This window comes from Erythranthe guttata, chromosome 5, assembly GCF_056151865.1.
Source record: "Erythranthe guttata isolate IM_541 chromosome 5, IM_541, whole genome shotgun sequence".
Classification (NCBI taxonomy): Eukaryota; Viridiplantae; Streptophyta; class Magnoliopsida; order Lamiales; family Phrymaceae; genus Erythranthe; species Erythranthe guttata.
Genome location: NC_142537.1, coordinates 1997924 through 2016761, shown reverse-complemented (window position 1 = coordinate 2016761; position 18838 = coordinate 1997924). Strand labels below are relative to the sequence as shown.

The 18838-nt window shown below is 35.9% G+C and overlaps 3 protein-coding genes across 4 annotated transcripts; 1 reads left to right on the top strand and 2 right to left on the bottom strand.

Moving 5' to 3' along the window:
- Positions 1-1776: 1776 nt before the first annotated feature.
- PAP1 (phosphatidic acid phosphatase 1) lies at positions 1777-5220 on the bottom strand. Of its 2 annotated transcripts, none has more exons than XM_012990774.2 (9): positions 4933-5220; positions 4675-4769; positions 4035-4262; positions 3827-3914; positions 3607-3716; positions 3200-3290; positions 2903-3091; positions 2752-2811; positions 1777-2139 (listed from the first exon to the last, which is right to left on the bottom strand). In XM_012990774.2, the coding sequence occupies exons 2-9, from the start codon at positions 4717-4719 to the stop codon at positions 1988-1990; spliced, it is 963 nt and encodes a 320-aa protein (XP_012846228.1). In that variant the 5' UTR covers positions 4720-4769; positions 4933-5220; the 3' UTR covers positions 1777-1987. The 2 variants fall into 2 exon arrangements, with proteins under 2 accessions (XP_012846228.1, XP_088674619.1); XM_088818493.1 differs by lacking the exon at positions 4933-5220 and adding an exon at positions 4884-4910.
- Positions 5221-8981: 3761 nt separating this feature from the next.
- LOC105966093 (uncharacterized) lies at positions 8982-11220 on the top strand. Its single transcript, XM_012990639.2, has 2 exons — positions 8982-10235; positions 10357-11220. Exons 1-2 carry the CDS (start codon positions 9100-9102, stop codon positions 10997-10999), a joined length of 1779 nt encoding a protein of 592 aa, XP_012846093.2. The 5' UTR covers positions 8982-9099; the 3' UTR covers positions 11000-11220.
- Positions 11221-13086: 1866 nt separating this feature from the next.
- Positions 13087-18485, bottom strand: ELP2 (elongator protein 2). Its single transcript, XM_012990638.2, has 10 exons — positions 18234-18485; positions 18029-18116; positions 17837-17922; positions 16875-17028; positions 16185-16345; positions 15431-16087; positions 14913-15222; positions 14614-14831; positions 14329-14506; positions 13087-13805 (listed from the first exon to the last, which is right to left on the bottom strand). The coding sequence occupies exons 1-10, from the start codon at positions 18381-18383 to the stop codon at positions 13324-13326; spliced, it is 2484 nt and encodes an 827-aa protein (XP_012846092.2). The 5' UTR covers positions 18384-18485; the 3' UTR covers positions 13087-13323.
- Between the last annotated feature and the right edge of the window lie 353 nt (positions 18486-18838).

The following is an 18838-nucleotide window of genomic DNA, read 5'->3' as shown; positions in this document are numbered from 1 at the left end:
GGTACAATTAGTACGATTTCTCAAGGTACAATTAGTACAATGAATTTGAGTTGTAAGTGAAATTTCTGAAGCAAGTGCTTGAATAAGACAATGATCTCACTATCTTCTATAAAGATAATGAGTAGCACGTTTTCTTCGCTATTAAGTCTATAAAATCTATTATCCTTGTGATCTCACTCTCCCCTGGTTTAGTTACCTACAGCCAGTAATTTGATGTGGAACATTTTTCCAGAAAAAAAAAAGAAAAAGAAAAAAGAAAAGAGACAATAATTTTGTTGCATACTAGTACAAATTCAATCTTTCAGTCTATGTCCTCTTACAATTTTTCGTGACACTAATTTGCTAATTTGCGCAATTTTTGTTGTAAATTGAACCTTGCAAGCATTTTTCTGTTCAAGCTTCCAAATAGCATAGAAAATATTAACTTCTAATGAATATAACACTATACGCTGTAGCAGGACTAAATAGCATAGAAAATTTCTTCTTCTTCTTTTTATTTATTATTTTTTATCTTTTTTACGGACACATAAAATAACAGAGATGGAGCCTTCAACAGTACAAAAGTGGACAAATAATCTGCTTGCCTATATTTTCCCAGAAAAAAGACATATGTATAAGGGCCACTTTCAAATCCCTGCATTCATATGCGCTCTGAGACGAGATTAATAAAAAAAAAAATGATACGACCATGGATCCTCATGTTGAGCAGCACAGCCTTGAGCATTGATCCACCCACGTTTTCAAAGTATATGTATAATCATCGGAGTGAAAATAATAGATGATTATAGAAGAGACGATGTTGGTCGGAGGTAATGATTGATATTTGATGGTGATGAACAAGGGTGGAAAACGTTGATGACGAAGAAAAAATAATATTAGGGCTTAAATTTTTGTTAGATTGAAATGGAAGATTATTATTTCATTAAATTTGTTGATTTGTAATAAACTTTAAAACAATTATTTTTTTAATTTTTCATTAGAAGGAGTTTGATGTAATTTCACGTATATTTCATGTATCGTACTTTTTTCTGGGGCTTCGTACTTTTTCTATGTGGAAAAATTTTATTGGTTGATTATGGTCCGAGAAGTACAACCCTCTCGGACCCTAGACAACCCCAAGTCTTTTGGGTGTACTTTTACGGTTTCACCCTTTTTTCATAAAAGAATGGGTAAATTATGAAAAAACCCTCAACTTAAGCTAAATTACAAAAATGCCCCAGCTATCCGTATTACCAAAATTCCCTGACGTTTGTTTCCTACTTACACCGACCTCCTGAAAGTAGGGTTTTTCATGGAAATCTTCTTTTATTTGAAGTAATATTTCACAAAAATGTTGATTCTACCCCTACAACGTGACATTTCTTTATGCTACTTTTTAACGGCACAAATTATCTTTCGGGAGCCTTTACACGGACTTTGTTCTTAAATAATAAATTCACAACTTTTTAATACACCATTATCCATCTGAGAGTAATTTTTTTCTTTAAAAAGTAGCGTAAGGTGCCATGTTTGCAGAGGTAGAATTGACATTTTTTCGTGAAATAGTAACTGGCATAAAAAAGATTTTGTGAAAAATTACACCATAAGGGAGTCGGTTTAAGACGAAAACAAACGTCGGGAGAATTCTGGTAACTACAGATAGGTGAGGGTGCTTTCATAATTTAGCCTAAGTTCAAGGGGGTTTACGTAATTTATCCTAAAAGAAACGTTTTTTTTTTTTATCTCAAACAAAAAAATGTTTATTCCAAACGCTACGCCTATTATTTCACAATTTAATTTATTAAAGAATAAAAATTCCAATATAATCTTCTTAACCCTCAAACAGTTTGTATATATTACAGAATAAAAGAATAAGTATTTAGATGCTAATTCAACCAATCAATACTTGGGAACAGGAATATCTTAACAGGAATTTCCTTCAAACCAGATGTTCTTACACAAACCCAAGGGACTGGACAAAAAAAGAACTATTTTATAAATAGTAGTACTACCTTCTTCCAGACTCCATAGCATCAAAACTCGAGTCTTGATTTTGATGATTCAGATTCACTCCTTGCATGCCTATCTCGTTATTCGGAGGAGGAACTAATATCGAACGTGATTCCTCCAATGCTCGAAAATATGCATATGGGCCCCATCCTGCAATCAGGAGCAATCGAAAATAAGATAATTTCCCCCGTTTATTTATATGAAAGAATTCGAGAAATTCGAAAACCGGAATTTCGTAGATCGGAACGAATAAATTTGCTCTTAAAAAAAATCGGATTGGAATCAGCAGAATTCGAAAATTCTAATTGTATGGTTGCCTATAATTACATAACCATATTGATATTAAGTGTAATTTTCTGGGGAAAAAATCGGAATTTCGGAAATTAAAATCAGATCTGAAACCGGGAGGAATATACTATATGTTCCAATTCCGTTCAAAAAAAAAATCTGGAGTTTTTGGAAATCAGAATTGATGAAATTTGGAATTTCCTTTCCAATTCCTACCACTAGTTAGAACAATCACAAAACCAAGAAAACGGCGGCAATGATTGAGATTCAAATGCTAAGAACTATAACAGCAATGTTGAAAAAGGGTGTCTAAGAAAGAAATTTTGTATAAGCATCTTTGCAACTACTATTATATGAAAGCCTCGAAAACATTGCTGAAAATTGAAATAAACGATACCCCAACCATAAAATTCAATAAAAATCAGAAAAAGAATAAGAAAGAGCCAAACAAAAACTCAAGTAGGGAAAATCTACCTTCAGTGTGGTATGGAGGTGGGAAGAACTGCAGGTAGCAAAATGTAGCAACCGAAAGCCCTGAAAAAAGAGTACAAAAATAAAATTAAATAAAATAAATCGAACAAGCGTTTTATTTTAATATTTTTTATCATATCCAAACGGGACCTACCTAGTAGACCCCCGGCAAACACATCTTGCCAGTGATGCCAGTAGTCACTAACACGAGAAGCACCGACTAGACAAGCAACAAGTATGGGGAGAAATATAATGCATAATTTCGCGACGTGGCCACGCCCATCAAAGCATTTAATTTTTCCGGCCAAGTAGAAAGATAGAAAACCAAGACCCGCAAAAGACCCTGCAAAAAAAATAAAAATTCGTAAAAATCCGTCACATGATCCAAGTTTTACCACACCCTTATTTATCATTATCACAGGTTAAATTTAAAATCAAGAAGTTCAATTACATGAAGTGTGACCGCTTGGAAAACTCTTGTGCCCTTCTTTTATTTCACTGGCTTTACCATTGCACACAACATCACCCAACTGATCGTATAACTGATAATTTGGAAAAAAAAAGATAAAGTAAGTTACAATCGTGGCTAAAATAATAGAAAATATGACTTTTCGAATAATAGAAAATATGGCTTTTCGAATAATCGAAAAATCTGTGCATTTTAATTTCCAACTTTTTATCTAATGCCATACTATATATTGATTATACCAAACCAAAGTTCTAATGCAGAAAACCATTTGATGTCTAATAATCCAGGAACAAAAAGAGAAAGAAAAAACTGCATTACGGGTATCTTTTTTAAATCGATTTTAGCAAATTAAAAGTATAATAAAATTAAAAAAGTATATTGAATATTACATCTTGCCCATTAGGAAAGCAACGCCAGAAGAAATTGGGCCTTGGTCGGCCAACTGCGTTTTTTATTGAATCAGTGAGAACTCCAGTTATCAGCACAGCAAACAATAGTCCTGCATTTTTCGTTCACGACCATGTTAATGTTATTTGCTCGTCTTACGCAATATACTGAAATCCTTAAAAACTAACATTAGTACAAGAAAAGGGACAACTAGTATAATACCTAGTACACTATGATGCAAATCATAGACGTCTTTCCTTCGGATATAGTATATCGTGAATATAAGAATAGGCAACAAAACTGCATAAAGCTAATTGCCAAAAAAAGAAAAAAAAAACACCAGTAAATATGTCAGCAACATAACTAAGATATTATAACTTTTATTTTATTTTATTAGTTTTTTTTTTTTTTTTTTTGTAAAAAAACTCACCGGAACTGACCATACTGGAACGGTATTTTCTTTCATGGGATATCTAAGATCGGTCATCATGTCTTTACCAACAAAACGGTAGAACGGCTGAGTTATATTCAACACGATTTCTATACCTCCAAGCAGTATAAGTATCAACCAATCGTGTTTGTGAGTCTTCGCGACTTTTCCTCCATGTGACTTTATTGTATGTTGGCAACCAAGCTCGACCTCGTTTGCTCTACTACCCTGTTAGTATTCCACAAAATGCACGAATACTATTAGTTTTATAAATCAATTGCAGTTGTCAAATCCAAGAAATATCAATTCACGCCCAAAACAGAAACTCCGGGAAATTTCCCTCTTAGAATAGTATGCTAACACTGAAAAACAATCGAAGCGATAATATTTTGACAATCAATCCAACACTGTACTCGGTTGTCTATTAATTGAATGATCAGTGGTATATTCTATCTACACGAACCAAACTGCATCATACTAATCACAAGTTACTTCAAACTTAAAATTAACACAATAAGAAAATCACTAAAATTGAAATATCAACTAGGCAAGCCATATTTAGCAATTTTTCGGTCCAACAGTAAAAGATACATCAGAAACGGAAAAAAAAAAAATAACAATTAAATAAATAAAAACAAACCTGAAACATGTTAGGGCAAAACGATATCATATCCTTCCAACCCATTCGCAAACAAGAGAAATCAACCCCTCAAACAGCGCTGATTTTTCCAGATTCTAAGGAGAAAACACCAACAGAGACTATCAGTACTTGATTGGCCAAATGGTGAAGAAACAAGCAATCTATTTATCGTGAACGATGTTCCAACAACTAACGAGTAACGACAGTACCTTGCGGTGAAATTTAAGCTAGGGCGGCGAAAAATCAACGATTGATTACCTTCTAGAAGAAGAAAAAATAAATTCCTGAATTGTCGTCGATGCTGTAATTGAGTGGACCCCCGATTTCACAGTAAAGCTTGCTAAATGGCACCGAGATCTCTTGATCGAAAAGCTATGGAAAGAAAGATTAGAGAGAGAAAGTAGAGAGAGAGTAGAGCGAGAGAGGAGAGAGAGGAGGGTTTATATGGGTCGTGGGGTTGAAGTGGCAATTTGAAATGCAAGTGAAGCAGCGCTGCCACGGTTGAATACTATATACTATATTCAATTTTAACGACTATATACAGAGCTTTGGTCAACTTTGCTCAGCCGTTGGATTAATTAATCAGTTGTACGCGGCGAGGTTTTTATTTGGGAAACAATGCACTTTTCACCCCTCAAGTTTGCACTGATTCCACATTTGGTCCATCATATTTACATAAAAACACATTTGATCCCTCGTGTTTCAAAAATACAATACTTTTAGTCTTTTCCGTAATTTTTTTATTATTACTAACAGAATCAAGGGTGTGTCCGCCACTGCGAGTTAACGGTAAAATGACGGAAATAACTATATAAGTGTTAAATTATTGAAACATGATGGACCAAATATATTTTTTGTAATCATGGGGAGCAAATATGAAATTGGTGCAAACTTGAGGGATGAAAAATGTATTTTTTCCGATATACTTTTATTTTAATTAATAATCGCTTCATATCGAATAATCTCACCGCAATTTTCTAAAAAAACAAACTTAAAATATCAATTATATCGTACTGCGGTTTTGTAGATGTTACTTCAGTGAAATACACCAGGTGATTTTGTGATTTACATACAATAATACAGATTCGTGTGTACGTGTGGTTAGTGAATTTTTATTTATATAAATCTACGGTTTAAAATCACCGGATAAAATACATCAAGTACCGCGTGCCGCCGAGCGACCCCATTCAACCGCTGATTAATTCAAGGTGGCACGTTCAAATTTATTGAGTGAATGGTCCAGGTACCTACCTATTTATTACTGGTTGATTGAGTATTAAAAAAAGGACGAATTGGCAATTAAATGAATTTGAAAAAATCAATATTTTTTGAAGAAAAATAAAATATTAAGCTTGTAGAATAAATTATTATTATTTGCAATGTATTAATTGTCATAATATGAGAAATGTTCAGAAGAATAAGCCCAATTACAACAATTAAAGCTCAATGGAAATTGTTCTCTCCCTTGGGCTTCCGATCACGTATAAAAGCCCAATAAAAACAATTAAAGCCCAATTACAACAATTGCTATTATAGAGTTCTAATAGTAATTCTTTTTGGACCAAATTATCCAATCACATAATCTATCAACCAATAATACATATGATTAATACATGAACATAACCAACCAAATAATTAAACCAGATTATATAAACAAAAATCTTTTATTTGATTATACACAAAGGAATAATTGATAACAAATCCGTGGATTGACGACGGATCGTCGAATCCACATGAAATATTGCATGTCCAAAGGTGCAGATTCTTCTTCGTCTTCCATTTAAATGCGTCATTATCTAAGATTCTACATATGCAACTCTCGTTTGATTGTCAATACAAAATTAAATAATTTAACAAAAATAATAATTATTTTATCGATCTCTGAGACATCCAACAAAAAGAACTACTTAAAAGGCAAAATAAGTCATAATAATATAATATTTACTGCATTGATGGTCGACCCGCCAAACATCAAACAAAGTCCGATCGCCACAGTGTAATTTTGTTAAATAATAAAAAAGTTCAGTACAAAAGCATAAATACACAAAATAGTTGTCCAAGTCCCGAGGCAAATCATCAAGAATGGGAATAAATATTTAATAAGAACAATTCTTTTATTTCATATATTCCAAAAACAACATGAAATAATTGGCTTTCATGCACATGATTCCTTTATCCCATCATATAGTTTTGTCAAATTCATGGAATATTAATTCTTAAGAATAAGCCGAATAGTGATAAGTTGATATAATAGCTTAAAATTAGGCTTTTTATTTTTATTTTATTGAGTATTAGTTCAATATATTGATCAACTTTATTCTTAAATGCCACACCATGACAAACAACCTTTATTATGTCAGCTCTATCTGTAATAAGAAAATTATCGTTACACCTATCTTATCCAATCAATTTTGGAGAAGAATATTAGATACATGATATATGATGCTAAACAAATACATATATAACAAAAAAATAAAAATAAAAATAAAACTAAATGGGCCTTGTAATTGGGCCTAAACAAATTTAGAGCCCCAAATTTACAAAAATAATCGTATATTTGACCCCAAAAGAATCTTCAATACGGCCTAAAAGCTTTATTAGTTTAGGAAAAATTCTGGTCAAATTATGAAAATACCCCTCTTGTATAGATAATTACAATTAATCCTCAACTATATATTATTTTACGAAAAAACCCCTCATTCAATAGGTAAATTTGACCATAAGAATGAGCTTGTACGATAATACTAACAATTTGGGTTTTCAAGAAACCCAATTATGATATTATTTTATTATTGGTCCAAAATTGTAAATTCAACCCATACACCAATTATATATATATACGTGTACTATAAAATGCTGTAAAATATATACTACAGTAATTTTCTTTATTCACTCCTCTGTCACGCAACAGTTTTTACTTTTATCTTAAACAGAACGTATTCTTTGAAATTAACTATTACTTTCACTTCCGTTTTTTTAAATTTTAACCTGATTTTCCGCTTAGCCCCTCACTAGTTTTCAGTTTGCAACTTGCACCCCCTTTTCTTTACACCGTACAGAAGCCCCACTTCTTTTCCTGTTTGTTTTCCCTCATTATTGCAACCAAGAAACATCTTCACACAATCCTCATAGATATTTATCACATACATTTATTGCTAATAGGGTAAATTACAATCGCCCCGTTGCAGTAACACATATTTACGAAAAACCCCCCTCATTTTTTCATAATTAAATCCACCCTTGTAACTTGCAGATTGCTTACAATAGCATCCTTTTATAGCGGGGTGGATGTAAGAAATTTTCAAACTACAGATGGCTGTATGTAATTTCTCAAAAATAAGGGTTCCGTTGTACTTACACTTTACTTCAAGAAGGTGATTGTAATTTACCCTTGCTAATATCTATTTATTTATTTATTTAATGATTTTTGCTAATATATATATATACACCTAGATTTAGATAATCCCCACTTATTTTCACATTAATCTTCTTAGATTTAATAAACAAGAGTTCTCTTGAATTTTGAAAAATATATATAATCATTTCAAATTTACATTTCACCAGAGTAGATTTCATGAAGTTCAAATAATATGGTTTAGTAATGTAAGGTCTCAAATGTAATTAGAGATGTCTCAATTAAAGATTTGATTTTATAAATAAGTCATGAATAAATAACTCATTTACATGTTTAAATTGTTTACATATAACGTACAAGGAAAATATTACACATTTGATGTCAAAGATTACATATTTTGTATTTATGGCGTGGTACAACATATATTCAAGAAAATTGTAGTTAATAATTATGATGATTTCTTACTAAAATTGAATAAAATGAAGGGTCTATATCACATTTACCTCCTTGAGGTCAGGTTAAATTATATTTAGACTCTCTCACATGTTAAAAATTACATATATCTTATTAAGATGAATTGCACGAACCCCATTGATTACGTAATTACTCACCCTCTCGCTCGCCCATACTCATCTCTTATTTGCGCCCATCTTCTAAACAGATTACTCACATGATCGGAAACCAATTTTCAGTGGTCGATTTGATGGAGAATCGTTATTTCTCTTCGCGCGAAATTAAAACCATTTATTTAAATTTAAATAAAAGGACAATAAAAATTTACACATATTTGATTAATGGTAAAGAAAAAATGAATTACAGTCAATTGTTGACTGTAATCAAACTTTAAGTACATAAATATAATTTTTCAAATTGAAGAGGGTCTAGATATAATATGACCTAATTCCAGTAATTTTGCAATTTATTATAAAAAAATAAAAATAAAAATAAATAGATAGTAGCAATATAATAATGAAAATAAATTGCAAAGAAGTATAAAAAAAAGAGGCAATTGTCCAACCAGCACAACTGCCTTTTTCCCATTTCTCTCTCTTCCAACTCAAACTACTTTCATGGAGGCCCCACCACACTCTGCTGCTCCGCCAATTTCCACCACCACCACCGCAACCCCGGCGCTTTACGCGGCCTCTGTCGGCTCCTCCCCTCGCACTCGCCACACCGGCTCGTATAACGCCGACCCTCCGCCGCCGAAGCTCCGCCTCATGTGCAGCTACGGCGGCCACGTGGTCCCCCGCCCGCACGACAAGACTCTCTGCTACGTCGGAGGAGACACCCGGATCATCGCCGTCGACCGCCACACCTCACTTTCCGAATTCAACCGCCGCCTCTCGAAGATCCTCCTCGACAATCAACCCTTCTCCCTGAAATACCAACTCCCCGACGAGGATTTGGATTCCCTAATCTCGGTCACCGCCGACGAGGATTTCGAGAACATGGTGGATGAATACGACCGCCTTAGTGACGGCGGCGGCGGCGGCCGGACGAAGCACGGCCGCCTCCGCCTCTTCCTGTTCCCGAAATCACCGTCGAGTGTTAAATCGGAGGGGTGGTTTTTCAACGCTCTCAATTGGAAGGCGGGCTCTGGTAGCGATCGTGGCTTTTCAGAGTCGTCGTCGGTTAATTGTCTACTGGGGTTGGATGATGATTTTTTCGTGAAGGCGGCGGCGGCGGCCGCCGTCGTGGAGAAAGATGCCGAACCCCTAACGGAGGGATCAAAGTCCGTTGGTACTGGAAACGGAGTTTTTAACGGCGGTTACGTTGGCAATCAGGATGTACACTCGGTGCGGGGTTCTCCGCTGCCGGAAACGTCGTCGTCTTCCTCCGGTTCCGCTTCCGGCTCTCCGTCCGATCCGAAGACCGGAGGTTCGGGAATTGAGGAGCAATTTCAGCAGATGAGTGTTGGTGTTGCCGGAAATGCCAATTCGCCGCTACAGCCGAAGCAGGAAGATGCTAGGGTTTTTACGGCCGGCGGCGGCGTCGCGGCTGGGAGTGGGACGGTGGTCTCTGGGCTGACGGCGGTGGTTGCTGGTGAGTATGCTGCTGCTAATCGAGGGTCTTCCGACGATGAGAGATCCGATCACGGCGGTTACATACAGGTACAACAAATTCAGCCGCAGGTACAACCACCCCAATTTCAGCAGAATCAAATCAGTGCTTCTGATTTGCCTTCCCCAGATTCAGTTTCAAGGTACATCCCTGAATTAGTGTTTTCCTTATTTTAATTTAATTTAATTGTGTGTGTGTTTGTGTGTGTGTGTGTGTGTTCTTGTATCTGAATTGGGATTTTTTGATGAATTAATTGATAACAGTGAAGAAATTACAAAAAACCCACAATCCAAGCAGATACAAGCTACTTATCAAGAACCACTAATCCAGTCGACAAACGGTCCGATGACCCCTAATCACGTCCTCGATCCAAAGATTACCGATCAAAACAACCTCCATATTCATCCGCAGTTTCAAGAATCGAGTTACGTATTATCCGCCCAATACGATCAAACTCACATCACCCCGCAACAGTTCATCCACGCTAATAACCAATACATCCCAGCTGTACCGATCGCCTCGTATTACCCAATATACCCTTCTCAAGAACAACACCAGCCCATGCTCGATAATCAGTACCCAATGTACTACATATCCAACAGACAAGCCCCTCAATCAAGAAACGCACCCGAGATCGGCGTTGGTCTTTATCGAACCACAACCACAGCTGCAGGTGTGCAGTACGTCGGCTACAGCCAAATCCACCACCCTTCTTCCGCACCAGTTAATCCCGGTTACGGTTACGAATATGCTGACCCGACTACTAACCATGGTCAAATGTACTACACCCCTTTGCCACATCAGCTAGCTGCTGCTAAGTATCAGACGGCCGTGGCAGCGGGCCCCACCATTGCTGTATTACCAGATGCATCTGCTCCGCAAGCTCGGACGAACGAACAATTTTGAAGCAGTGAGTTTGGTTTTTATGCTCGGCAATCGATTAATCCATCTCCGATTATTAATATTGGTAATATGATATAACTGTAATAGGCAATAAGGTGATCTGGTTTCTGATATCATATACTGTAGAGTTTCGAGCTCGGGGTTTTATATGGTCGGTCTATATAGATATACAATATCGGTGTAAGTCTTTTGTAATATAAGAAATGCGATTATGAATTTCCGGGGAGTCTTTTTTATGTTTCTTTGGCTTTGATGAATTGAATTCCATATGCAACTTTACTTTTATGAGAAATCCGTCATCTAACAATTGCAAGGGATTTTGCGAACATTTACGAGAAATCTGTGAAGATATGTTCTTCATCTATCCTTATCGAAAAACAATGTATTAAATCGAGATTCGTGACAGACGACTTTGTTCAGTTGCATCTTTCTTCATGGATTCTTAAGAAGGAATTTTGAACTTTAAGACAGGTAACTAAGTTATCCTCTCTTTTTGTATGTATTTTATTGTAAAGATAGTATTGATTCTTTATGCAGGTTTGTAATTATTGGTGGTTAGCATATTATGTAAAGTTATTATATATATGCTTTTCCCCATATGCTCTCTACTTTTAGTGCTCATGTTCTTATTTGCCTTGCAAGATTTCGTTTGTTCTGGATATTCGGTCGAACCGCAAAAGTTTTACGGAGCATTCGATCTTTTTTTTTTTTTTTTTTTTTTTTTCTTGGTAACAACCCGCAGCCAATCGTATAAGTACATTGGGTAAATCTACACTCTCGTATAATAGCTTGCAAACCATATGATAGACATAAACCATGTGTAACAAATTCGATCTATCGTCCGTTGTGTTTCCTTGTTTTGTGCATGATAAGTACGTAAATTCGTGAAAAAAAATCGCGTTTATTTATACTCATAGTTCTATTTGAAAATTTGAAGCATCCTTATTTTATTTTATTTTTTGATTTTTTTAAATCCCTGGTCTGGTGGGGAATTATGAGGAATATTGACAAAAAAGATTGAGTAAAAAAATTATTGAGGAATATTGAAATGAACAAAAAAATGAATTAGAGTGAGGTGATAAGCTGATTTTTTTTTTTTTTTAACTCCGTTGCTTTATGGTGATTGGTTACTGGCGTTGATGTGAATCTGCACTGATTATTGCAATATCTTGTGCTTTGTAGGTTACTCATTAATTAAAGAATTAATCGTCATTAACTAAGGATTAGTATATGGGATTAAGAGTGTACGAGGAATATAATGCAAGCTACACGCCAACCTTGTCTGACTAATAATACTATGTTATGTTTGCAAGCATTTAAAGTACCTTAAAAATGCTGACTCTATCCCATGTCATCGCCACGTCCTCTCCTCTGTCTGTCTGTATGTATGTATCTATTATAAAATTCTAATTAAATTCCCTGCTGAAAATTTTGTTTTTATTTTTGACAGCTAAGATTGTCTATTGCATTTATTTTTATTCGAACGGTTAAATTACGAAAAAGTTCATCATGTTTGATTAATTACAATCACCTATCGACTATGAATCTTCTTACACGTTCATCCTTACAGTGTCAAACTCTATATAATCTTCTAGATTCCGTGGAATATTCTCTAGTTTGTACTCGTGTTTTGCAATCGTGCTGTTTCTAATGCACCACATTCTAATGTTTACAAGGCGAGAGACACATTTTACGATTATCTTGTTTTAAATTATAGAGCTCGAATGGGGATGCACCACATTCTAATGTTTACAAGGCGAGAGACACATTTTACGATCATCTTGTTTTAAATTATAGAGCTCGAATGGGGGTAAAAGTACGGCTACAGACCGGAGAATATTCCACTAAATTTAACACCGTAAGGATGGACGTGTTAGAAGATTAATAGTTGAGGGGACAATTGTAATTACCCAAACATGAGGGATTTTTTTGTAATTTAACCTTAACCCAGGAGGTGGCCGTAATTTACTCTAAATTAAAAGTACACGGGCTGTAAAGCATGAAAAAAGAAACTGATTAATTATTGTGTAGTACGAGTCATTGTTATTTTTGCATTTTAGCTGTTTCAAACTTTCATAATGATTAAAAACAAAAACAAAAATAAAAAATACCATTAATTTTTTTAATCCATTTAATTTAAAAATTACAAAAAGATGAACACAATAATCCTGCATAGATGATGACGCCACAACTTCGTCTGTACTTTTTATATTTTAGTATACAAAAGGTGGCCAAATAAATTTGACAGACATAATTATACCCCTCACTTTCTAAATAATTAAATTTAAAAAAAAAATCAATCAATCTGTCACAAAAAAATAAATAAATCAAACACCTACTTGAAATATTCTCACACAATGATCATCTCCACAAGAAGCAAGCTGCACCTTGGAAGAATCTCCGCTCTTCTCCGCACTTCGCCACCTCAGCCGATGAACCGAAGACACGTGACACACGTACGGATCAAATCGAACGAAAAGAGACGCATTTGCACAGTTATTTTCACTTTCGCCACTGGAAATAATACTCCACACCTCTATGAGACCGCTTTCCATCCCAATAGCAAGAAGCCCGTGATTCTTCTGTCTGTCGATTCCCAGCCAAGATAAAGCGGTGACGCTGCTCTTGAAAGTCGGTAGAGTTGTGAGCAGCTTAACGGATGATCCGTTTTCGAGTTCCCATATTTTCACGGTTTTATCTCTCGACCCGGTTGCAAATTGATGGGCGAACGGGTTCCAAGAGCAGGCCCATATTATTCTTTTGTGGGCTTCTTGCCTTATAACAAGCCCGTGTTCGACTTCTTCTGTTTCTGTTATGTACAGAAGGTAAGAACTAGCGTTAACAGATATAGAGGGTCGTTTTTGTAATTCCATTTGTAATGTAAGGAAGCATAATTATAGTGGCTTCATCGAGTATCTATTCATCATACAAATTGTTTGATTATGTCACGGGCCAACGATACATCATAGGCCTCAACCATGATATCAAATGAAAGAGTTTATTGGATTTGCTAAAAAACCCCTAGTGCTATAAATATTAGCAAAAAAAACCCCTAATGCTATAAATATTAGCAAAAAAACTCCTATGATGATTTTTTTTTGGAACACAAATGCACAACGGTGAGTTTCTTAGGGATAGTTTGCTAATTAAAATGAATCGTTGGGGGGATTCTGCTAATATTTATAACACATGGAGTCTTTTGACAATTAAAGTAAACACAAGGGACCTAAATGCAATAAACCCTAGTAATATATCAAGGCTAACGAAGCGTATACGAGACATGTGGCAGGCAATAACGGAAGATATTATTATAGCATTTTCTTTTGGCATACCTGTACGTTTAATTGCGAAAATCGAAAAATTACGATCCCTCGAGACGGACAAGAGGTAAGCGTTGTCGTGCGAGAACTCCAACTGCGTCACTGTTAGCGTGTGGGAGTGCAATCGGCCAACCGCTTTCCAAGAGCCGATTTCCCATAGCCATATATCTGCAACGGATGCTGACTGTGCCTGCGGGATTCCAAACGTGTCGTTTTTACAAGATTGGCGGAAACAACAAAAAGATTCCATAAATTGGATACTCGTAAAGAATTAGAAAAAAAAAACGGACTAGCTACCTTGCAGGATGAAGCAACTAATTTTCCCTCGTAATCACTACATAAAGAAAAGAGTTCGTTTCCATGACCGTAAAGCTTATGAGATTCGGGCCATAGTGTATGCCACGCCAGTTGCTCTTCGATGGGTGCTTCGGTCAACGCAACTGGAACTGCTTCCGGAATCGTCTCGAGGGTGTCGACGCCTTCGTTGTTGTTTCTTTCTTTCGGCTCCGCCGGTGCTGCAGCACAAGAAGATAAATATTTAAAAAAAAAATATAATACACGTATTTAAATCTGGTGAAGAAGGTAAATAAGCTCGCCTTGGACATATATAGGCTTCTGTGATAGGCCTAGAGCAGACATATTTGCGCCGAGAATTTGTACGTTTGATGGAAGATCGTAAGCCTGTTTGGATTTATGTGGATTTGCGTGACTCAGTGTGTTTAGAAAGGAGAGAGTAGCTTCGAACACTCTGGCAACTTTCTCGTCGGCCCCACTTACGAACCGGTGGTTCCCGTTTCCTCGGATTACTGTCACGCAATTAATATCGTGGCCGTGAACTTGTGGTCGTGCAATTTCATGCCAAGCCTCTCCTTCTTCGCCGCACCATGCGGTAAATACTCTAGATGTCTGCAACGGAACAATTTACTGTCATTTAATAATACATTCTAACCGTGAAAAGACAAAAGGAGATCGTAAAATCACAGAAATCACAAACATATTGTATATATAAGTTTTACGCATGGCAGATAATCAGCGCATGAAATCATCACATACTAACATTCGAATTTTCGGGTAACTAATTATTATTGATGGGATTATTGAATAGACATCTCACCTGATCGTGACTAACAGACAGCAAATATTCCCCATCTCTCGCCCACGAAATATCCGAAACCGAAGCAAAGTGACCAGAAGGAACTTTCTGCGGTTTCCAATCATCAAAATCCGTGCCGACATTTCTCCAATGATGAAAAGATCCACCATAACCATGAGCCAAAATCGAGCTCCCACTGGGGCTCCAACTACCACTATAAAACCCCAAAGCACAGTGACTCAATTCCCCAACCGTAACCATATTCATCCATATACCACTCGTCTTCTCCGGTTGCCAAATCATCATTGTCTTATCCATCGAAGCAGATAAAATGCTCTGAGGCTGATAACATTCGATGCCTTGAGCAGAAGAGCTTTGAGGAGGCTGCCATTCGACGGAGTACACCCAATCTTCGTGTCCGATGAGGAGAGATTCTAGAGAGATCTGGTAAGAAAACGAACCGGATAAAAAGATCGGGCCTTTAATGTAAGAAGATAAGGTGTTTTCTTCTGTAGTGCTATTGGCTTGTAATGAAGCCATTTTCCATATGCGTATCCCTTTGTCTTGAGACGAACTCACGAGGAGAGTATAAGTTTCATTGTTTTCGTGTAGAGGTAGTGAGAAATCGAGGCTGCGAATCCAGTCTGTGTGGCCTTTTAGTTCACATGCATGAACAAACTGGCAATATATAAATAATTAAGAAAATGTTAAATTTAGTGAGAAAGAACGTGAAAAAAAAAAAAAAAAAAAAAAAGATAATTCAGTCGATACGCACTTTTCCGATTCTCTCACCGCTGTAGATGTGGATTTTGTTATCCAAACCGCCCATGGCTAGAGCTAGATGCCCGTTTTGCCCAGGTAACTGTACGAGTGAAAGAGCGACCATTGGTTTTCTACCGACAAATATAGTGTCCAAGCAAGACAATTTGCATTCACCTAAGAAATTCAAATCAATATCAATGAGAAATGAGATATCGGAGAGGCTAGTTTCGATGCACGACTAATTTGCACAATAGTTTAGTCAAATTCAATGATTGAAAAATGATTAAAGTCGACAACAAGAATGCTATGTATCCTCAGAAATCAAGAATTGAGATAATAGCTTTCTTAATGAAGATGGTGAAGAAACATTTTTTCTTTGATGGGGACTGAACATAATATCGGCATTCAACGAGAAAAAAAAAACAATGACTATTTCTCGAACGTTTCTCATAAACCCCAAACTTAGGACAGCATTGAACGAGCACATTTCATTGCATTTTTTGCGTATAAAATCATTAGACTTGAAAAAAGATCTATAAGCATAGACAAATAAGAAAGTGGGAAAATGGATATTTGATAATTACAAAGGTTAGCACGAAAATGCTATCGTTGTAAATTTGCAGTTGATATCTAATTTCAATGCCAGATAACTGCAAATTAAAATAGACATGACGATCCAATTGCTGAAACCCGAGTGACTCACCTCCAGATATAGACGGAAGGACTATTTCCCACACGCTCACTACACCATCAGAAGAAGAGGATGCAAACATAGCATCGGAATCGGATACCATAATTGCAGAAATGCATGTAACACCTTTTTTATGCTTTTCTGGTACTTGCAGCACATTTCTCCACTGCAAACAAAATTGTGTGTCAGTGTTATACTTCATCTATACAGACTTATGATGACTGTATGTACAAGCACCACAGATACAAAACCACGCAAAATTAATTGGTTACTTAATTAATCGGATTATTCATTTCTCATAATAGCATCATCATGAGAAAAACGAAGTTTTCACCTACTACAACTACTCAATAATATATTCTCTCATATCTTTGGCCTCGAAAGAAGTTTCCCCCAAGCTGATATAAGTAAACAAATGTTGTTACATTTATTGACACACGAAGAATAATCTCGAACACCCATCTAATATAAACATTTTCCATTACTCAGACGACTTAGGCAACAACAAACCACAGAAGCCTGGTAGTTAAGCAAGCAATAGATACAGTAGAACCTCGATAAATTAATAACCTCAATTCGATAATAGTTTCTTCTGATCCCGACTCGGTAAAAACCTACTAAATTATTAGTTCGATAATTTAATATTTATCTAAATTCATAGAATTTAATATCACAGACTGTATAATTTTAATTATTTGATAGAGGTTTAACTGTACTTGCAACAAAATTATTTTTTCTACGATTAATCATTGATCACTACCATAACCTGAAACTCTACAAGGAAAACCAACCATAACACGAAACTAAGTTCATTACTCAAGTTCGAGAGTACAGAATATTCATAGACAAACATGACATAAGAGAAGCAAGTTCGAAACAAACAAACGATGCTATTCCGAAAGTATTACGAACAAAATCAAGCGCCGAAGAATTAAAAAAGGAGAGAGAACGAGACGAAGCTCAAGCAAAAACACCTTATTATCAACAAGTGAAAACTCCCACAAAAGAATTGTTCCATCAGCATCTCCAGACAGCAGATAATGCCTCTCCAAATTCGTAGCTAGAAGGGGCAAAAGAACAAAGGAGTATTATTACAAAACAAAAATAATTAGGTTCCAAATTACTTGGTAATATTAATAAGCAAAAAATTCAGGTAAAGATTGAACCTTTGAATGCAAACTTGCTATTGGGTAGCCACTGAGTGCAGTTCACATATGCATTGTGTCCAGGAAGTGTAGTCACAATTTGCGCAGTCTATTCAAGGAAGAAAAAAAAAGGCATTTACATAGTTGATTAAAACTAGCATGAATTAAATAAAATTGGAGAGTAAAAAAAGTGGTTAAATCAATTAATTAAAAAAAAAAAAAAAACCTTGGGACAAAAAATGGCGACGGCGTTTTGGGTACCAAAAGAGAGCAAATCGCAGGCGCCCCAGGAGACGTTGTTAACTATTCTGTTGCAACCTGCTCCTACGAACACTCTTTCAACTTCCGCCGCCATCTCTCCGCCGTTAAAACCCATCAATTTTACATATGTGTGTGTGTTTTTCGGTGGTTTTTCAGGCGAGGGAGAGAGGTTTTTAGTAGGGAAGAGAAAGTGTCGGAGGTGCTGTGAATTATATATGGGCTTGGGTTAGATTATAACATTTAGAGCCCAATAAGCCAAAATAACTAGAGTCCAATTGGCCCAAACATTTAGCTCTTATAACTGGTCCATTTACGTGATGTGATAAATGTCGTTTCAGTTTTGATAATATCGTTTTGATTTTAAATGTGATTGCGGCTATTTCCGATGTTGAATTTGACAAAATTCATAGTACGGAATTTGTAGTTTTTTTAGTTAGTTTTCTAATCGAACTTTAATCACTAAGGTTGGATGTTGGGTGGGAAATATGTGAATGAATCGATAAACAATGCCCAGAGCTTTGATGTTTGGAATTATTTAAAATTCAAAATGTAATTCATTCGTGCACGTGC

Coding starts and splice junctions, on each gene's coding strand:
- PAP1 (XM_012990774.2), bottom strand. CDS start 4,719: ATGGGTTGGAAGGATATGATATCGTTTTGCCCTAACATGTTTCAG. Junction 3,092..3,199: donor TCCAAGCGGTCACACTTCAT/GTAATTGAACTT, acceptor TTTTTTTTGCAG/GGTCTTTTGCGGGTCTTGGT. Junction 2,140..2,751: donor ACCTCCATACCACACTGAAG/GTAGATTTTCCC, acceptor TCCTGATTGCAG/GATGGGGCCCATATGCATAT.
- LOC105966093 (XM_012990639.2), top strand. CDS start 9,100: ATGGAGGCCCCACCACACTCTGCTGCTCCGCCAATTTCCACCACCACC. Junction 10,236..10,356: donor TCCCCAGATTCAGTTTCAAG/GTACATCCCTGA, acceptor AATTGATAACAG/TGAAGAAATTACAAAAAACC.
- ELP2 (XM_012990638.2), bottom strand. CDS start 18,383: ATGGGTTTTAACGGCGGAGAGATGGCGGCGGAAGTTGAAAGAGTGTTC. Junction 18,117..18,233: donor TCGCCATTTTTTGTCCCAAG/GTTTTTTTTTTT, acceptor TTCCTTGAATAG/ACTGCGCAAATTGTGACTAC. Junction 17,029..17,836: donor TTTCACTTGTTGATAATAAG/GTGTTTTTGCTT, acceptor TTTTGTTTGCAG/TGGAGAAATGTGCTGCAAGT.